General features: G+C 42.9%; 2 protein-coding genes across 3 annotated transcripts; both read right to left on the bottom strand.

The window, feature by feature from the left end:
• Window positions 1-1,150: 1,150 nt before the first annotated feature.
• On the bottom strand, window positions 1,151-12,723 carry gpr63 (G protein-coupled receptor 63). The gene is made up of 2 exons (XM_071478462.1): window positions 12,166-12,723; window positions 1,151-5,328 (listed from the first exon to the last, which is right to left on the bottom strand). The coding sequence occupies exon 2, from the start codon at window positions 5,214-5,216 to the stop codon at window positions 3,984-3,986; it is 1,233 nt and encodes a 410-aa protein (XP_071334563.1). The 5' UTR covers window positions 5,217-5,328; window positions 12,166-12,723; the 3' UTR covers window positions 1,151-3,983.
• A 2,427-nt stretch (window positions 12,724-15,150) lies between these two features.
• Window positions 15,151-18,231, bottom strand: ndufaf4 (NADH:ubiquinone oxidoreductase complex assembly factor 4). Of its 2 annotated transcripts, none has more exons than XM_071478460.1 (3): window positions 18,040-18,231; window positions 17,779-17,885; window positions 15,151-15,678 (listed from the first exon to the last, which is right to left on the bottom strand). In XM_071478460.1, the coding sequence occupies exons 1-3, from the start codon at window positions 18,173-18,175 to the stop codon at window positions 15,370-15,372; spliced, it is 552 nt and encodes a 183-aa protein (XP_071334561.1). In that variant the 5' UTR covers window positions 18,176-18,231; the 3' UTR covers window positions 15,151-15,369. The 2 variants fall into 2 exon arrangements, with proteins under 2 accessions (XP_071334561.1, XP_071334562.1); XM_071478461.1 differs by having other exon boundaries at window positions 17,779-17,882; window positions 18,040-18,230.
• Window positions 18,232-18,519: the final 288 nt, after the last annotated feature.

The following is an 18,519-nucleotide window of genomic DNA, read 5'->3' as shown; positions in this document are numbered from 1 at the left end:
ACAAATCTCTACTGAGCTGAAATTAAACCTGTTGCAGAAAAGAACCTCACTAAAAATAAAAAAAATAACATTATCAATATATTGCAAATGAGTAAAAATACAGCTCTACAACATAAGCTTAAATTTACTTTTGTGACATTGAGAGTGGTCATTTCAAATATAAATCTAATATGATTGATTTTTTGATTGCATACATGGCACACAGAGAGCGTGGGTGGAGATCATGTGTCCCTGTGCCTAACTATGTCCACTAGTATGCAAAACAAGCTGTGTGGACCCAGTGCCAGGATTGGCCAGATGGGAGGAGTCTCCAGCAGCTGCTTCATCCATGCGAACGCTGCAGCCATTCTGTGGACAGAGTGTCTAAAGGCCAGTCATTTCAGGCGGCTGAGTGAATATCGCAGCTTGCCACTGTACCTCTTGCCACTCGTGACATTTTTGTGAATACTGTGATTAGATTTGGGAGGTACTCGCAGTGTTTGTTGGGTACGGAGCTGGGTCTTAGAATCCTCCTGATAGCAGCTCACGCACAGCAGAACTGTTGTTAGTACCATTAGGAACAGGGGTGTTGCCTCCTGTGGTTTTTCCTGGGCCTCCATTCGGAGACAAGCATTGTGGACTTTTAGTCTAGCCCCATCTCGGAGCCCAGTGCTGGCAGAGGACAGGGGATCATAGAGAGGAGGTCAGAACAGCGTTTTCACCCACCCATCTATCTCACCATCCCGCCCTGAAGCTGCTTGATCACCATGAGGATCACCCTCAAACTTCTGGCTACGAGTCTCCTCACTCAGGCTTTCATCTTCAAGCACAGCAAGCTCTGACTCTGATTGCACCGGCAACAGATGGATCTTCTCTTCCACCAACTTATCTACAACTAGAGGTTTAAGCTCCTTCTGTGGACTGTCCTGTTTTGCATACTAGTGGATGTAGTTGGACGCTAACAAATGAACCCTGCAGCAGATAAAAGACAGATAAAAGAAATTCTGAGGGAGAGTTTGCATTAAGTGACACAAGACAGTGGAACAGCAGCTAGCCCAAATTTGACGCTAGGAGGTTATCTCCCCAACTACATTGGCATCTCATCCAACCCCTCATTAGGAATGACCGATGGTCTGCAACACATACAAACAAAAACCCCACTTAAGACAGGTTAGCAAGGTAAGAAATGTCTATTTCTTTATTACATTCAACAGTACAGTACACTGAAATTGCACATTTTCACCAGATATAGCAGCATTCTGACTGGCAAACTGACTAATCAATAGGCATATCCAAAACATTGAAATTGAAACACAAGTGTTCAAAAAGTGTCAGGCAACTTTCGGACCACATTCAAATTCCATTTAAGCCGTTAATTTACATGCCTCGTAAAACAACTTCTACGCAGCTAAAACAAATGATCCCCCCCCCCCCCCCACAACTCCTGATTCCAGTGGCAAGAAAAGACATATGGTCAAGTCAAACCCAGCAGCTCCTGTTTTTTTTTAGGACAATATTAAAGGAAAAAATCCATCCGCGGATACCCTCACGTGGTATGTGCCATTCAGTGCATTCCAGCAGTTATAAAGTGTTTTCATTTACTTCTACGATGTCCTTCAGTTGACAACTTCAGTTAAAGGTTCCTTTCATTACCCAGAATGACATTGTATCACCCTCACAAAAGAAAAGAGTACTTGGGGTTGAGTAGAAGGGAATAGAACCATAGCTATAGTGATGGCCTTAACAGCAGTTGTGTTCTTGGCCTCACCTTGCTGCACGGCATTCTGGTCTACTGAGTAGGGCTAGGTATGCAATTTAAATACCTTTTATATCAAAAGAAATATATAATTAATACTATAATTATCTTGTTGACGCACTCTATGATCAGATAGTGCCTGATGTCAATAAAGATTTAAGCATTGCTGCTTGTGTTTAGACATTCAACATTTGAGAACCAATTATTCTGATATTCCTAGCAAACCATTTTCGTATTGGCACTAGTATTGAAAATTAACTAATACCCAGCCCTATTATTGAAGATTCAACAAAGATTACTTTTGTGGAGATGAGTGTCTCAGCCCCCTTTTACACAGCCTGGTCAAGGCAGGAATATTATGCCTTTATTCCGCCTCACTGTTCTGCTGTTGTTGTTGTTGTTGACTTTAAGCTGGCAGTGGAGGTAGTCGAAGAGCCAGATCGACGTCTATGTAGGTGGCGCCAGCATGGCTGGACAGGACGCCAAAGCTGTTGTGTTACACTCAGTATAACCAAGCAATGCCAGCATACTGAGGGGTTTTCTTAACTGCAATACAACAGGATCTGTATAAAAGGGCTTCTGGCTGTTCTGCAGTATATTTTACGTTTCTCTAGTAGTACTAAATCAAACAGAAATGTGCTGTAAACGGTCTGCTATTTTAGACAGAGACAAAACAGTCAGTTCAACTGCTTTTGAGTTGATACTTCTTGATATACAATGACCTACATGTCTGAGAATCTTCAGAGACTCGAAGGCAACTGGACTTCCAGTGTGGTCTAGAAAACAAGTTCACTTCTTGCACTGAAGTTTAAGTCAGAAAAATATCAATTGAGAATCTGCTGGATGCTGCAGACATGCACCAGACCAATCAGATATCTAGAAGAAGTGATTCTACGTGTAGCATGATTCTGCAACTACATTTAGTACAGCCAACATGTACTAAACCTCACCAGACCACAGCGTGAGAAATGAAAATTGTAGATTTCACCAGGTCATCGTCACAGCTGATGATGGTAGTGAAGCCTCTTTGATTGGACGTAAGAAAAGCCTTCCACACCTGATTCCAGTTGCCTTTGACCCATTAGATATTCCATGACCTACCGAGAATCTTCACGTGCATCCTGACAGCTTCTGAACCTTAGTGCAAAGTTAATAAGTCAGACTGATATTAGCACTGCATAAATGCTGCGGGAGTTTCTGTGCTGAGGGTTTCCGGTAAAAAAAATTAAAAAAAATTCAAAAAGGTTGACCATGACTAAACATTTGCTGCAATGCAACATCATCATGGCCAATCAAATATGTGTCACACACTGGTAGATTCCCTAACCCTAACCCCCTAACCCTGTCAAGACACAAGATGCCTGCTGTTGTGATAACTTTCCAGTGTACAACTGAGTAATGGACCCGAGTAACCTCTAGCACGTTTACGAAACACTTAAGTCGGGTCGGACTTGTAATATTGTTGACTTATTCTTTGATCCAATTTTCCCTTGCGCATGGAGAACCCATTTCTAATTACATCATTTAACCTTAAGGTTCACTTTCGACCTTATCCCAAGGCCTGAACAGAGACAGGGGTCACAATCTCCCTGCCGTATACAACCACTTATTATCAAATGACAGAAGCTCTATTCAAAGGTCACGTGATTACACCTGAGCAAGTTCCATTCACTGAAGATGACCATGGGATGCACTAGAGATCCCAGAAAAAGCTAGTAAGTAAACCTTGAGTTTTGGATATCTTATCCCAGTCAGTCGATTGAACATTTGCCAACATTCTGGCCTCTTTTGTTAGATGAAAACTTTTGACTTTTGTAGAAAAACATGTATATTCCTCAAGGGTATCAAAAAATCTACTGTTTTGGTTTTGATAGAGAAACTCCAGTATTGCAACAGAAATGATATTGATCAATTTTAAACAATACCCAGCCCTAAATCAAAGTTGTAAAAACCTGGCTTCTAGTATTAGAAACCACAGCAAACTGTTTTGGCAACTGAGAAGCCTTAAAACTCATGGATGTTTGACTCAAACTGGACTTTCTGGATTGTATTTCATCTTCAAAGTGATCCCTGTTGCAACACACCCACATCAACACTGCCCCTTGGCTTTTAATGCAGTGCTACTTTCAGTCTGAACACCTGCTAAGAGAAGTATACCATCATACAGCAAAACAGGCCCACAACTGCAAAGTAGATTATGTAAAGATGTGTTTAACAGTGTTTAAATGTTTGAGGGCAGATTTTTCCTTTAAACCACAGAGCGATGCTCTCCGCACACATACACTGCGCTCGGCTGTATGCGCCTCTTCGTGTTTCCCGGCAGCTGAGGAAGAAACTTGAAGTACTTGGGCATCAGATCAAGGCAAGCATCGCGGAACTTCTTGATCCGCCAGTAGTAAATGAGAGGGTTGAGGGCTGACTTGAGGTAGCACAACCACAAGACCCATGTGCTGATTTGAAAAAAGCTGTCTTTATGGTAGAACCCATCGCTAAAGGTAGTAACCAGACTGTACGCAGTAAAAGGTGCCCAGCACACTGTAAACACGGAGAAGAGGATGAGGATGGTGGTGAAGGCACGGGTCTTGAAGCTCATGTCTATGTTCATTTGGAAGGGCCTCTGGAGGCTCAGCAGGCCCAGTTTGCTGGCCTGGCTCAGACAGATGCTGTCTGGGTGGCTGTGGATGCGGATGGCGTTGTGGCGGATGGTGTTCAGGATCCCCATGAATGTGTAAAGCATAATCATGAAAGGCATGAAGAAGAAGACTAGCATTAGTATCAATACATAGGCATGGTAGCCGGGCTCAATGCTGTAGCCAAATACACACTGAGGGGCTCTAGGAGGGATCTGAAGGGGAGGGGAACCAACAGCCAGGGGAAAAGAGAAAATGAAAGACAGTCCCCATGTGACCACTATGAGCACTTTAGCTCTCTGGGGGCTCAGCTTATCTTGCTTCTGGACAATAATAAGAAAACGATCAATGCTTATTATAAGCAGTACAGCCACACCTTCCATCACAAAAAACCAAAAGAGCATGGCTGACACTCGACAAAAAAGGTCTCCAAAAATCCAATTTGTGGTCATGACAGTAACCAGAGCGAAGGGCATGTTCAAGATGGCCAGCATCATGTCTGCAAATGCCAGGCTTGCAAGGAGGATGTTGATGGCTGAGCGCATGGCAGATCTCTGGTACACCATGAGGCACACTACCACATTTCCCAACAGAGCCACCAGCAGGATGGCAACCATGACGAAGCAGAAGAAGACCTGCAGGGGTAGGCTGACGCCCTGCAGGCTCTCCGGGGCCTCCGTTGTCGGTGTGACTGGCTCCGGGGGTGAACGGGAGCCCAGGGAAACGTTCGCCATGGAGATGTTCTCCTTTGCCGGCCTCTCGGAAAGGTTCAGCAGCCCCGTAAAGAGGCAGCAGAGACTGGCGTCAGTGTCCCTTGCCTCTGGAAGGGGAACAGTAGTGGAGTGAACCATTCTTCCCCTGGGTGAGCAGGCATTGTTGCTAGTGAGCTCATTCTGAACATGATGCTATGGATGCAGGTAGTCCCATCTCAACGCAACATGACGTCTTCATGGCTGCATGAACCTAAGACACACACAAAAAAGGTGGTGAATGCTGAGAAAATCAAAAAGGGTATGTGAAGCGGCATTTTGAAAGCAGACTTCCAAGCATTACTTCCATCAAGTCGTAATGACAGTGAGCTGTAATCCACTCATATGAGTTATATGCCTGCGTCTCCCCAATTAAATCACACCACCATGATCTCTTTCAAACATGCAGTGTTTACCAGAATGAGATAAATCATTAGTCCTGACACAAAACAAAACTCTACTAATTACTGCCTCATGGTTGTTAGCCTGCACCAACCAGTCAAGTTGCTGTTAACATCCACATCTATCAAAACTCATATGTGCCAACCCAAACAGCTGGTTAGATGAAAAAGTTGTTTCCAAGTCTTTCAGTATGCACAGTAGCAATTTTCAATTGATTTGCATGTAACCTACTGCCCATCGTTTAACAGAAGCCAATTACAATTTGTTCAACTTAAAGCGACAATTTTGCATAAATCAAAGCATTTACAAAGCAGTCACATACACTTTTTTTTTTACTTTTTCACATTGCTAAGCCAAGTATAACAAACAAAGGAGCACTGCTTGTTTTCAGGAGGTTGCCTTCATGTGTGTGCATATGTGTGTCTATGGATGCATACCCCAACTATAGTATGAATAGAAGTGTGTCTATGCCCATGGACATAGACACATTTTATTTTTTTTGCCTTATTTTCTTTATAAATCCAGTTTTCTGCTTTGGTTTCCGGAGCTCTTTCACCAGAGAAGAGCTCATTAATATCAGAGAAACAACTCCAGTGGATTTTTTTCCTACTTTTCTCGACTCATCTGTGGGATTATTGGACATTTTGGTCAGAGGTGCACTGACCGTTGCTCTCGCAGTGAAACGCCGGAGGAGAGGAAAACGTGCCGGTGCGCTTGCGCGTCTCCGCCGGCGCGGCTCCGCACACCGCTCCCAGGTATCTTTCTCTCCAACGTGCGTTCACTGCCCAACAAACTGGATGAACTTCAGCTACTGGTGCAGAGGAACACAGACTTTTCCTCATCTTCCGTCCTGTGCTTCACGGAGACGTGGCTGTGTGGATCGATTCCGAACTCTGCGCTGGAGCTGGCCGGCTTCCAGCTCTTCAGAGCGGATCGCGACACAGAGCTGTCCGGCAAAACCAAAGGTGGAGGAATCTGCTTTTATGCAAACAGTGGCTGGTGCAGAGACGTGACAGTGATCCTGCAGCACTGTTCTCCTGACCTGGAGACTTTCATCATAAACTGCAGGCCCTTCTACTCCCCCCGTAAGTTCACCTCAATCATCCTGGTCGGTGTTTCCATCCCACCACAGGCCACAGCAGATACTGTGTGTGGAGCGGACCAACCCGGACTCCGTAGTTATTGTCCTTGGTGACTTTAACAAAGGGAACCTCAGCCACGAACTGCCCAAATACAGACAGTTTGTTAATTGCCCGACCAGAGAGGGGAACACTCTGGACCACTGTCACACCACAATCAGTGGTGCTTATCACGCCGTCCCCCGGGCTGCACTGGGCCACTCTGACCATGTGATGGTCCACCTGATTCCCACATACAGGCAGAAACTAAAACTGTGTAAACCTGTTGCGAGGACATCGAAGCAGTGGAGCAGTGAAGCCATAGAGGATCTGCGGGCATGTTTGGACTGCACTGACTGGGAGGTGTTCAGGACTGCTTCCAACAGTCTGGATGAGTTCACAGAGGCTGTGACGTCATACATCAGCTTCTGTGAGGACTGCTGTATCCCATCACGCACCAGGGTGAGTTATAACAATGACAAACCCTGGTTCACAGCTAAGCTCAGTCAGCTCAGGAGGCAAAAGGAGGAAGCTTTCAGGAGTGGGGACAGGGACAAGTTTAAAGAGTCCAAGTACAGGTTTAGCAAAGCGGTGAGAGAAGCTAAACGACTGTACTCTGAGAAACTTCAGCTCCAGTTCTCAGCCAATGACTCTGCTTCTGTCTGGAAAGGGCTCAGAAAGATCAAACTACAAACCTAAACCCCCCCACTCCATTAATGACTTCCGTCTGGCCAACGATCTGAATGAGTTCTACTGCCGCTTTGAAAGACAGTGGGACAAGCCTGACACTAACCTCCACATCAGAGCCACATCAGAACCCCCCTCCTCCCCTACCAAAGGAACATCTCTCTCTATCCTGGAGAGAGATGTCAACAGGCTTTTTAAGAAGCAGAACCCCCGCAAAGCAGCCGGTCCTGACTCTGTCTCTCCATCATCCCTGAAGCACTGTGCTGATCAGCTGTCTCCAGTGTTCACAGACATCTTCAACACCTCACTGGAGACCTGCCACGTGCCAGCCTGCTTCAAATCCTCCACCATCATCCCTGTCCCCAAAAAACCAAGGCCCACAGGACTAAATGACTATAGACCCATTGCCCTGACCTCTGTGGTCATGAAATCATTTGAGCGCCTTGTCCTGTCCCATCTCAAATCCATCACTGACCCACTCCTGGACCCCCTGCAGTTCGCCTACAGAGCCAACAGGTCTGTAGACGACGCCGTCAACATGGCTCTCCACTTCATCCTCCAGCACCTGGACTCCTCAGGGACCTATGCCAGGATCCTGTTTGTGGACTTCAGCTCTGCCTTCAACACCATCATCCCGGCTCTGCTGCAGGACAAGCTCTCCCAGCTGAGCGTGCCTGACTCCACCTGCAGGTGGATCACCGACTTCCTGTCTGACAGGAGGCAGCACGTGAAGCTAGGAAAGCACGTGTCTGACTCCCAGACCATCAGCACTGGATCCCCGCAAGGCTGCGTTCTTTCTCCTCTGCTCTTCTCCCTGTACACTAACACCTGCACCTCCAGCCATCAGTCTGTCAAGCTCCTGAAGTTTGCAGACAACACCACTCTCATTGGACTCATCTCTGATGGCGATGAGTCTGCCTACAGGTGGGAGACTGAGCGTCTGGTGACCTGGTGCAGGCAGAACAACCTAGAGCTAAACGCTCTGAAGACAGTGGAAATGATAGTGGACTTCAGGAAGAGCCCAGCCCCACCCACCCCCATCACCCTGTGTGACTCCCCCGTGGCTACCGTGGAGCATTTTCGCTTCTTGGGAACCACCATCACACAGGATCTCAAATGGGAGCTAAACATCAGCTCCCTCATCAAAAAAGCTCAGCAGAGGATGTATTTCCTGAGGCAATTGAAGAAGTTCAACCTGCCAAGGACTATGATGGTGAACTTCTACACCTCCATCATTGAGTCCATCCTCACCTCCTCCATCACCATCTGGTACGCTGCTGCCACGGAGAGGGACAATAACAGACTGCAGCGTATCATCCACTCTGCTGAGAAGGTGATTGGCTGCAATCTTCCGTCCCTCCAGGACCTGTACACCTCAAGGACTCTGAGGCGTGCAGGGAAGATTGTAGCTGACTCCTCCCACCCTGGACACAAACTCTTTGAGACACTCCCCTCTGGCAGGAGGCTGCGGTCCTTCAGGACCAAAACCTCTCGCCACAAAAATAGCTTCTTCCCATCTGCTATTAGCCTCATCAACAAGGCTAGAGAGCCCCACTGTTGCTGATCAATTGCACCAATCACCAGAAAAAATTCCTTGTATGTGAAAACATACTTGGCAATAAAACTGATTCTGATTCTGATGGACATGGTTAGCCTAGCTTGGCATAAAGGCTTGAAAAAGGAAGAAATAACTAGCCTGACTCCCTCCATAGTTAAAACATACCGCTACCTACTCCTGTAAAGCGGACTTATTAATATTTCATTTCTTTTATATATACATAAACTGAAAGCTTTGTCATTTTGGTAGTTGTGCAGTGGAGGTATTTCTTCTTTCTATCAGACACACAGACATGAGGCTGCTATTAAAGGTCCCATATTTTACACTTTTCCTGTTTTTTATTTCAGGTGTCGATATCCATAAGAATTGTAGTTTTAAATCTTTCTCAGGCTTCTCTCTGGAGCTCTAGTAACAACAGGTTGGTCAGCCAATCAGCAGAGAGACTCTGAGCCTCTTTGCTGATTCACTGACTGTTTTTAGTTTTGAATGAAGATATAGCAGATTTCACATAAACAATCAAAGAAACCAAATCCTGCAAGTTTGGATGGTGGGTCCAGGTGGGCTGGGCTTATGGTATGGTTGAGGGCAGTGACTGCTTTGTTGTGACATCACAAAGTTCCAGAAGTCCTGACGGCTCGTTTTGAGGCTCAGTTTCTGAATACAGGCTGTGCGCATTTCTCTGTGGACTGAGGCTTTGATACTTTCACAGTATTAATATAGAGCTTAGACGTGATTTATAATCAAACAAGATGTGGGAATCTCACTTTACACAATAGGGGACCTTTAATCTTTTCATTTTATCTCAATAAGAAAGGGAATATGTGTATGTGTAAAATAAAAACACATTTGTCAAAAATATTCTGTTTGCCTGAAATGTTGAAATAAAATCATGTAAGTGCTTTTCTTACCCACAGCCAGTAACCAACAGCCAGTGTTCTGGGGACAAGTCAAATACTGCAATAAAAACCCTTATCACTTATATAAACATGGGACGCTGTTTATTTCAGACTGCCTGGTATCATTGATGATGACTAAGCGAGAAATGTCAAATAATAAAATGTGCAGTGGAAAAGTACTTAAAAAATAATTTCCACATAAATTAAGTGGATTCATTTAAAAAAGAAAAAAATCAACCAAATACAATTATAAGCAATTACTATGAGAACAGTGTATGTCAGCCACACCAAAACACAGGTTGAACTCTGCTTTGATACCTAGACATGTAGCTGTTAACCAGATAGTGTTATCACATGTCACCAAGACAGTCAAGAGAGAAAAGCTGTAGTAATGAGATAAACAGGCTGGCAGCAACAAAGCTGCCAAGACTTTAGCTTTATTCATATGCTGATGACAACTGTATAGTCTGCTGCAATTACCCATTGCTCCATCACAATAAAGACTACAGTGAATGAGAGCTAATAAGAAACTGGTTTAATTTTAGCCTACTTCCTGCTCCATTCACTTCACATACACACACATGGGGGATTTTGTGGATCACAATTTCCAAACATACTCTGCAGCAGTCTGCCATAACAGGGAAGGTAATACACATCTCTCTTCCCTCCTGTAGGGGCAATGTGACCTAAAAAAGTAAAAATAGCCACTTAGGCCTCCGAGCAATCAAGTAAACCTGCAGTAAAATGGATGATCGGGTACTTGGTGTTTGAAAGACTGGGGATTGTTCAAATAATCTGTGTGGCAACGCAATTATGCAGCAGAGAACTGTAGAGAGAATGTGCTGAGAGCTTTTCAGGCACATCTTGTAACCTTGAATTGCTAGGAAGAATACTTATAGAACAAAGGGTTCCTGGCTAATATGTCATTGATGATGTATGCAGAAAAATGTATTAGTTTATGTCAAAAAAACCAACCTGTCAGAATGTACCTTGTTTAATTGATGTGTCTGTGAGAGAGACACCCATGTGTTTCTCTCTGAATGACACGATTTCTCCATTAAACGTAAAACAATGTAGGATTTGATGGGGATGAATAGTTGCATCAAATTCTATGACATAGTATCTGTGGAAAGAAATGGCTTTTTAAATTGTAATACACTGACTTTTAAATTTGCCGTAACAGTAAGTGTTCAATGTCAGTGTCTGCCCTGTTTACTACAGTAAACAAGGCTATTGTTGTTCTCTTTGCTAACACAAAATGGACAAAACTAGCAAGCCATGCTGAGCAGATAATCATAACCACAACCCTACTGAGAGGTTTTTTTCCAAATGGATAAAAGCAAAGGCATTTGCTGCTCCACCACTCACCACTAATGACCAGTATATTATATCTTATATATAAGATAAGCTATGTGGGTTACACTTAATTCTATTTCTTTAAAAACTATTTTTTCTGAGAAAGTGAGACCTAAATTCTTAACATGATTAATTCTAAATACCACTGACTTTATACCATTTAAATGTTGACTACATAGTTTTTGCAATAACCAAAATTCAAACTGTCAAGTACTGATTTGTGAACCCCTTGTCAGAAATACATAATAAAATCACGTTTTTGAAATGGCAAAACTTTTCAAACACAAATTCATATGGTTTTCAAAATAAAACGTATTAATGCTATAAATACAGTGGCATTTAATCATCAACATTTAGTATTCAGAGGCATCCAGCTCTTTCTGTCTTTGTTTGAATAATAGTCATTTCATTCTCCATGTATGGTTTTAATTTGTGTCGCTTTGATTTTTTGTATCCAGTTTGTTCCGTGCTGTGTTCCACTGAAACATGCAAATCAGTGCAGTTGTCTGATTATAAATAATTCCTCATGAGTTGGCTGGTGGCCATACGTCAGACACATGATGGTGGTGTCCCTGGCTGTATTCTGTTCGGGGGGCAAATCACATGCAAGCATTCGAACCGCAGATTGATCAATCTGCGAGACAAGCTCTGAGGTGTTGGGAAAATTGACCCAAATGTTGGGGAATCAATGCCAAACACAATTACAGCCCATTCAGACCAGGCCCTCACTTCATCGACCTCCAACTAAGAGCAATTCGGACCAAAACCCAGCAGCTCACTGCTCGCCATTAATGAAGCGCAGTGTAAGAGCTGGTAGAGGAGAGATTCAGGCATTTGCACCTCCTCGACTGCTCCGATGTCAACGCCACCAAAATGGTCGAGACGGCGAACTGTCCGCGGAGAGTTTACATCTGGACGACGGGGGCAGTCGGTGTTTATAAGCCACGCAGAGCCCATATGTATGGCTTCATGTCGGGATTTAGCAAACACTGATGAGAAACACTCATTGAATTGTGTGGTCCCAGTGATATTACCTGTCTCTTTCTCCCATGTTGACGCTCAGGGGCTCAGGCCACCGGGCGCTGCGTCTCAGTCGCCGCTCCTTGTAGTTAAGACGTGAAAACAGTTGTTTTACCAAAGAAGAAGAAGAAGAAGAAGAAGACCAGTGATGCTTTCCCCCCAAAATGTAGTCCTGTGGCTGTGCACTGGATCAACAGCGCGACAGCCGGTGTTGCCACCACCTACACAGACGAAGCCGTAGAAAAAGTGAAATCCGCATTTGGTTGGTGTGGCTTTGTTTCCAGGAGAGCAGCTGGGCAGAGAGGCGCCTCTGGCTGTCCACCTTCTTATGGAGTGAGTAAATATTCAGCTTTTTTCTTTTTCTTTTCCTATTGAGTCACTCTGGTGTGAGGTGTATGCAGCACGTCCCCCAGCACCAGATGTATCGGGCTGACTGCTGCGAGTCGCCCGAATTATCACTACACTGTTGCAAACTGCACTCACTGTCGGCAACCAGCGGCAAGGCAACGACACTAACACACACCACTTCCTGTGTGGACTGTCAAAATAATTGTCGTGAAATGTTTTGATGTGGTTCTATGAGAGGCAGACACAATGACTGCTGCCTATATGGACATAAACAAATATAAAATATATCACCGTCTACGTGTGTTCTAGACTCAATATTAATTAATGAAATACTTAATTTGAAGAAAGCAAGAGCCTATGTAAGCTACTCATTAAATATACAAATCTGTATTTATGAATACATGGAGCATACAATATAGTCACCACTAACTATCAGTGTAGCCATCACCAGCATGTGCAGGCTACTTGCCTTACCAAAGAAGTCCGTGCGTCACACTTATCTAAGTAAAAGGAGAACTGAATTTAGGCTTTAGAATGTAAACAATATAACATGCTTACCAAAAAGTGATATAATGAAAAATAAAAAATAAATATAACTATGTCCACATACGCCAACACAGTGTTACAATATTTTTATATAGCATACCTATAGTTACGGTGTTTTTAATAGTCGAATTTCACAGTATTTTGAGGCTACTGTGGTTTTCTGCAGTTTCAGCTTACTTATATAAAACATCTGCTTTATTCTGAAAGCAAAACAGCGCAGCTTCCGGTAACATTAGCGCTCTCTCTGGTTAGCTTGACAGAGGTTTGCGTTCAGTGATAACTGACACCCAGAGAAGCCAGTTACATGGGCAAAAGTGGACTTTTTTTAGGGTACGCCCCGTTTCCAGCGTCGTCCAATTGACAGACAGGGCAGGGTGGGCAAAGTGGGCGTGGTTTGGTTGGAGGAAGTACTTTTTTGGGCACGTGTTGCTGTTGTAGGTGGTAAAGATGACAAATGGAGCCTGTTATTGCAAAAGTAAGCTCCTTGTTATCAAAATATAGTTGACAGTGTTTTTAATGTGTGGCTGTAATATGACAATTATTTTAATATGATTTCAACAGCACTGATAAGACCAGTAACGGTGCATAAATATTCACTTGTGGTGCTCTTGGTTGAATCAACAACACATGAAATCAGACAAATTAATTTTTATTTTCAAAAATTGTGCGTATATGCAGCAAATTGGTTCACGTGCCACAAGTTCATTCTTATTATTTATAAGTGTACTTATTTCATAATACTTATAGACATTATTTCCTTTTTCAAGTTAACTTAAAGAGCTGCGGCTATGCCAGCACTGTCAAAATTCAGACGGCTTCTTAAACCATATCAATACATGCATTTCCCTCAACTCAAAGTAAAAACTGAATGATCACTGGCTGATGATCAAAGGTTGTTGTATTCTTGCTTTGTAACGTTGGAGGTATATTGTGTGAGCGATGGGCTCGTTTACAATGCTTTTTTTATTTCATACAGGAAAAAAAAAGGTCTAAGGTCTGCTTCACATGAGCCTGGAAACATTTCACTGCTGTTCAACATAAATTTCAACAGTTAACATCTCACTTCTAATATTGGTTGATTTTTTAAAAATTATTATTAACTTTAACGTGTAATGCTCCTTTTTCCAAGAAACCTATAGCATCATGCTGAAGTCTTTCACTCCTGTTGAATGATATGGATATACACATTTTTTAGTTAACAGATACACATACAATAGCCTACAGTCTTTTACACTGCGAAGGAGTAGTTTAAGGATTTCTTGCTTTCTTTCCAAGAGTGAGATGAAAAAGTTGATCAGTGTTTGTGTGCGCATTAAGTTCTGCGGAATTACTGACACAAAAAAACAGTGCTACACTATGTAAAAATACTGTTTAACTGTGGTAAAAGTCCTGCATTCAATATTATACTTAAGTTAAAAAAAAGTATTATTATTGGATTATTCCTGTTGTTGCCGTTGTAGACTGACTTGAGAGCAAATCTAAAAATAATTAATAGTAGTAAGTAGCCTCAACTTTCATATCTTATAAGTACAATAAGGATGTATATTATATATATATATATATATATATATATATATATATATATATATATATATATATACATACATACATACATACACACACGCACATACACACACTCATCTGTTATCTCGAACATAACCTTCTCCAGGGCAGGTTAGGTATGAAGTATAAATTACCATGGCGATTTACCACAATAAGAAGTGAACCCCTCCCCGCCCAGTTAAACCTGAAGTTATCTAGCTAACCACAAATCCTGCTCCATGCTACAGGCCTCGGGTTGCCACATACAGTGGGCTTTGGTTCTGGCTTCTGTTCAGGCATCATGGTGCCAAACCTGGCAACCTCACTGCAACACCCCACAGCAGAGCGACGTGTACAGATTAACAAATGAGATCAGTGATAATTACTGAGCGTTACACATCTTGACTCCAGCTCCGCACTTAATGCACAAACATGACATGAATATACCGCATTTCATCTCGCTGTTGGAGGGAAAGCTAATAAGTGTATTTCCCAAAACGTTGTAGAATGCCTTTAAACCAGCATCTCTCAACCTTTTCACACAAATACTTGAATCTAATATCATTATTTATTCATTTTATTTTTTTAAATTTTTTGTTTTACAATTTACCAATAACTCAAATTTAGCAATATCCCAGGACTCCATCTACATATGAAGCAACCCTCACTGAGTCCAACCCTCTTCAGTTCCAATCAGGTCACTCTCCCATTGCCAATATGTGACATACTTAGATGTATCTGTCAGCACTTTCTATCATCTACCATTCACCAACAATCTAGTCCTACGACGCCTTAATCTGCTTGGCGGTTTCAGTCTTGGGCGGTATGATCTGAACCTGGAAGGGGATGAAGAACTCCAGGAGAGCCTTTGTGTCTTTCAAGTCAAGAGAATATTCCTGTGCGATCTTTTCTGGCGTCCACGTCTGAGGCTGATGCTGGTGGCTGCTGAGGGCCTTCAGAGCCTCAGTGATGGTCAGTTTGCCTTTGGGAACGTCTGTGAGCTCCACCGAGCCGTACGGGTCTCCAGGTAAACTGAACCTGAGCGGCCGGCGCTCTGCTTCTTTGTCCCTTTGTGTCACTTCCGTTAATGCCTGTGGGAGGATCAAGGGTAAGGAATGAGTGTACTGTTTTCTTAAATACACACGTCCCCTCTGTTTATATCTCAGAAACATTTGCTGCACATGTGGAGTTCTGCTCACCTCTCCGTCACCCTGAGCGATGACAGTAACATGACGAAAACATTTCAAGGCTATGTTCAAAAATTGTCATCACAAATAAAGCATTAATTCTCTCGTTACGTTAACATATGGCAGGGCAAATAAAATGCAATATTAGTTTAATACAATGATAATGATAATAATAGTAATAAGTGAATACATCAATGGGAAAACAAGCTGTAACTTTGTGATGCAATCGCCTGTCTCAGCCACACCCCAGGCCAAGGCCACATGGACCCACCATCCAACCTTGGAAGTATTTGGTTTCTCTGAGTGTTTACCTGAAATCTGCTGTATTTTTATTTGAGCACTCAGAAAACAGTCAGCCAATCAGAAGAGAGGCTCAGAGATTCTCTTCTTTCATTGGCTCACCACTTACTAGAGCTTGAGGGAGAAGCTTGAGAGAGGAGATGTAAAACTACACTGATGATGGTTTTTGGTTCTTAAAACCACAAACATATCTTCTTATGGATATCAACACTTCAAATAAAACACTGGAAAAGTGTAATACATGGGACCTTTAATGGTCTGATTTACTTTCACTGCACTCATCAAGCTAGTTTTCCCACTGTACACTACCTGCACAGTACCAAGTGGCAAATGGACAAAGTTATCAACTAGGTTAGTGGAGCATTTAGCAGCTAAAGACCCAGATATTGTTCTCAGGAGTTGGTGTAGACCAAAATTTAGGTAGAAAAAGTAGAGAAAACTGGACTGATATCAGTCAGGTGGACTGAAACATGACTCCAAAAGAATGCTAATGTTGCTCTGAGTCTGCTGGATGAGTACACAGGCAACTGTACAAATGAACTGTTATACACACACACATATAACCATAATATGTCAAATATGTGTGATTTTTTTTTTTTTAGCTTGCAGTGTAGTTCTGCTCACAAGTGGTGATTTAATTATATAATTATTTAATTATAATTAAATTACAGTTACTCATCAAAATGTTGGTGATTAAAAAAGGGTTTAATTTTTTGTAAAAACCTGATTTGTAGAATAGAACCTTCATTCTGTTCAATCCTTTGTAGTGTTTTCATGAACATTACGTCGTGAAATTCCTCCAGGACACCAACACGACTAAATCAACGGTACTGATAAGTGATCAAAAAGTAATCAAACGTAATCAGTTACATTACTTTGATGAAGTAATTAACACAGATACATTCCTCATTACATTTTTTAACAGGGTAATTAGTAAAGTGTCACCTGTAACATTTCAATTGTAACTTTTACAACACTAAAAACCCCTGGACACCAGTGGTTGCCATGCATGAGGGTGCTGATGTTTTCCCTGCAAACAACAAAAAGCCCACAACTGCTGCATCAGTGTTACATAAACTTAAAATGGGTGCTTTCACTTTTCACACGCTCAGTCTCCAGTGCTTTCTGTTATTTCAAAAATGTTTCCAAGTAACCATCTGGGCTTTAGCAGACAAGTGTACTGGGAATGCATTAGCTCATGCTGTAGTTCTTTTTCTCCCATGGTGCTGTGTGGTGCGTCTCCGAGGGGTAGCCTGTTTTCATCAGAGGTCTTGACTGTATTTGAAATAGTCAGTTTTGCAAATGGCTCAGCTTCAAACTACTGGACCTACACACTACGCTTGGGCCAATATTCAATGTTCACATGTGACAAGTAAAACTCTGGGCTGCCGTTTAAAGGCAGCATTGCTAAAACCTAAATCATAAAATACAATAATATCATGTGATATTAGGGCTGGACAGTATCCAGATATAAATATGTATAAATTACATTTAAATTTTGGATATGGCAAAGCTATTACAGACTCAATGAGGGTTCTACCAGCTCCTGTTGCACTGTGGGTGAGGGACTAGAGATGACTGAAATGACTAGAAATGATAACTTGTCACTACAGCCTAAATAAAATGATAAATTGGTGAATTCCAAATGAAATCAAATGAAGCTCCATCCATCATCAAACCATGACACACACTGTCCAGACCGACCTCTGCCGTCGCGGCTGCTGGATCTTTGGACTCCACATACACGGACTGGAGGTGGCTCAGCAGGCGGTCGCTCCTCTGGTTCACTGGATCCACCGCGGTCCCCGCTGCTGAAACACACAACATGCTCGTCAACGGAACATCATCATCATCATCACATCAACACTGGAAAGCTTCATTAGCACGGCTGAGTCTGAAGGGTGAACCCGGCATGACCCCACAGGAGACAGTTACACAAGTCAGCCGCGGGTTTGGGGCGCTCACCTTCAGAGCCGGCGGCGGAGGGCGGAGGGGTGACCGCATGTCGCGGCGCTGCCCGCGGCTTCTCCTTGGACAGTTCCCGGAACACCCGGTTCTCCAGGTTGAAATTTCTGAACATACGCGCAACCCGTGCTCCCATGTTCGATAAGTCGCCGGACACCGCTACCAATAAAGTTTATTCAAACCGGCAACGGTAAGCGAGAAGGCTCGTTTCACAGAGAAAAGGCGAAGTGGGAAGTTAGCAGCGACACCATGTGGTTGGGTTGGATGTCGTTCATAATACGTGTGCGCGTTTATGTTTAAAATATCCCATTACAAAAAAGACTCCGTGTATATCACTGCAAAAGTCCTCTTTCACACCGGAGAAATAAAAAGAGCAAATGTTAGAAACAATACAGATGAGAATATTCATGAGGATACTAACAAAATGTTGACCTTTTAAGTTACAAATATCAAATAATAATAATAAAAAGAAGTTTGGAC

The sequence above is a fragment of the Trachinotus anak genome, unplaced genomic scaffold, assembly GCF_046630095.1.
Source record: "Trachinotus anak isolate AG129_WGS33_773 ecotype Australia unplaced genomic scaffold, CSIRO_AGI_Tana_v1 ptg000005l, whole genome shotgun sequence".
NCBI lineage: Eukaryota > Metazoa > Chordata > Actinopteri > Carangiformes > Carangidae > Trachinotus > Trachinotus anak.
Note: the sequence above shows the minus strand (reverse complement) of the source record. Positions and strands in the feature narration are given on the sequence as shown.

Excerpts from the sequence above, each read along its gene's own strand:
- gpr63 (XM_071478462.1), bottom strand. The coding sequence starts at position 5,216 with ATGGTTCACTCCACTACTGTTCCCCTTCCAGAGGCAAGGGACACTGAC.
- ndufaf4 (XM_071478460.1), bottom strand. The coding sequence starts at position 18,175 with ATGGGAGCACGGGTTGCGCGTATGTTCAGAAATTTCAACCTGGAGAAC. Across the intron at positions 17,886-18,039 it reads CTCCGCCGCCGGCTCTGAAG|CAGCGGGGACCGCGGTGGAT; the intron begins GTGAGCGCCCCA and ends TGTGTGTTTCAG. Across the intron at positions 15,679-17,778 it reads CAGCAGCCGCGACGGCAGAG|GCATTAACGGAAGTGACACA; the intron begins GTCGGTCTGGAC and ends ATCCTCCCACAG.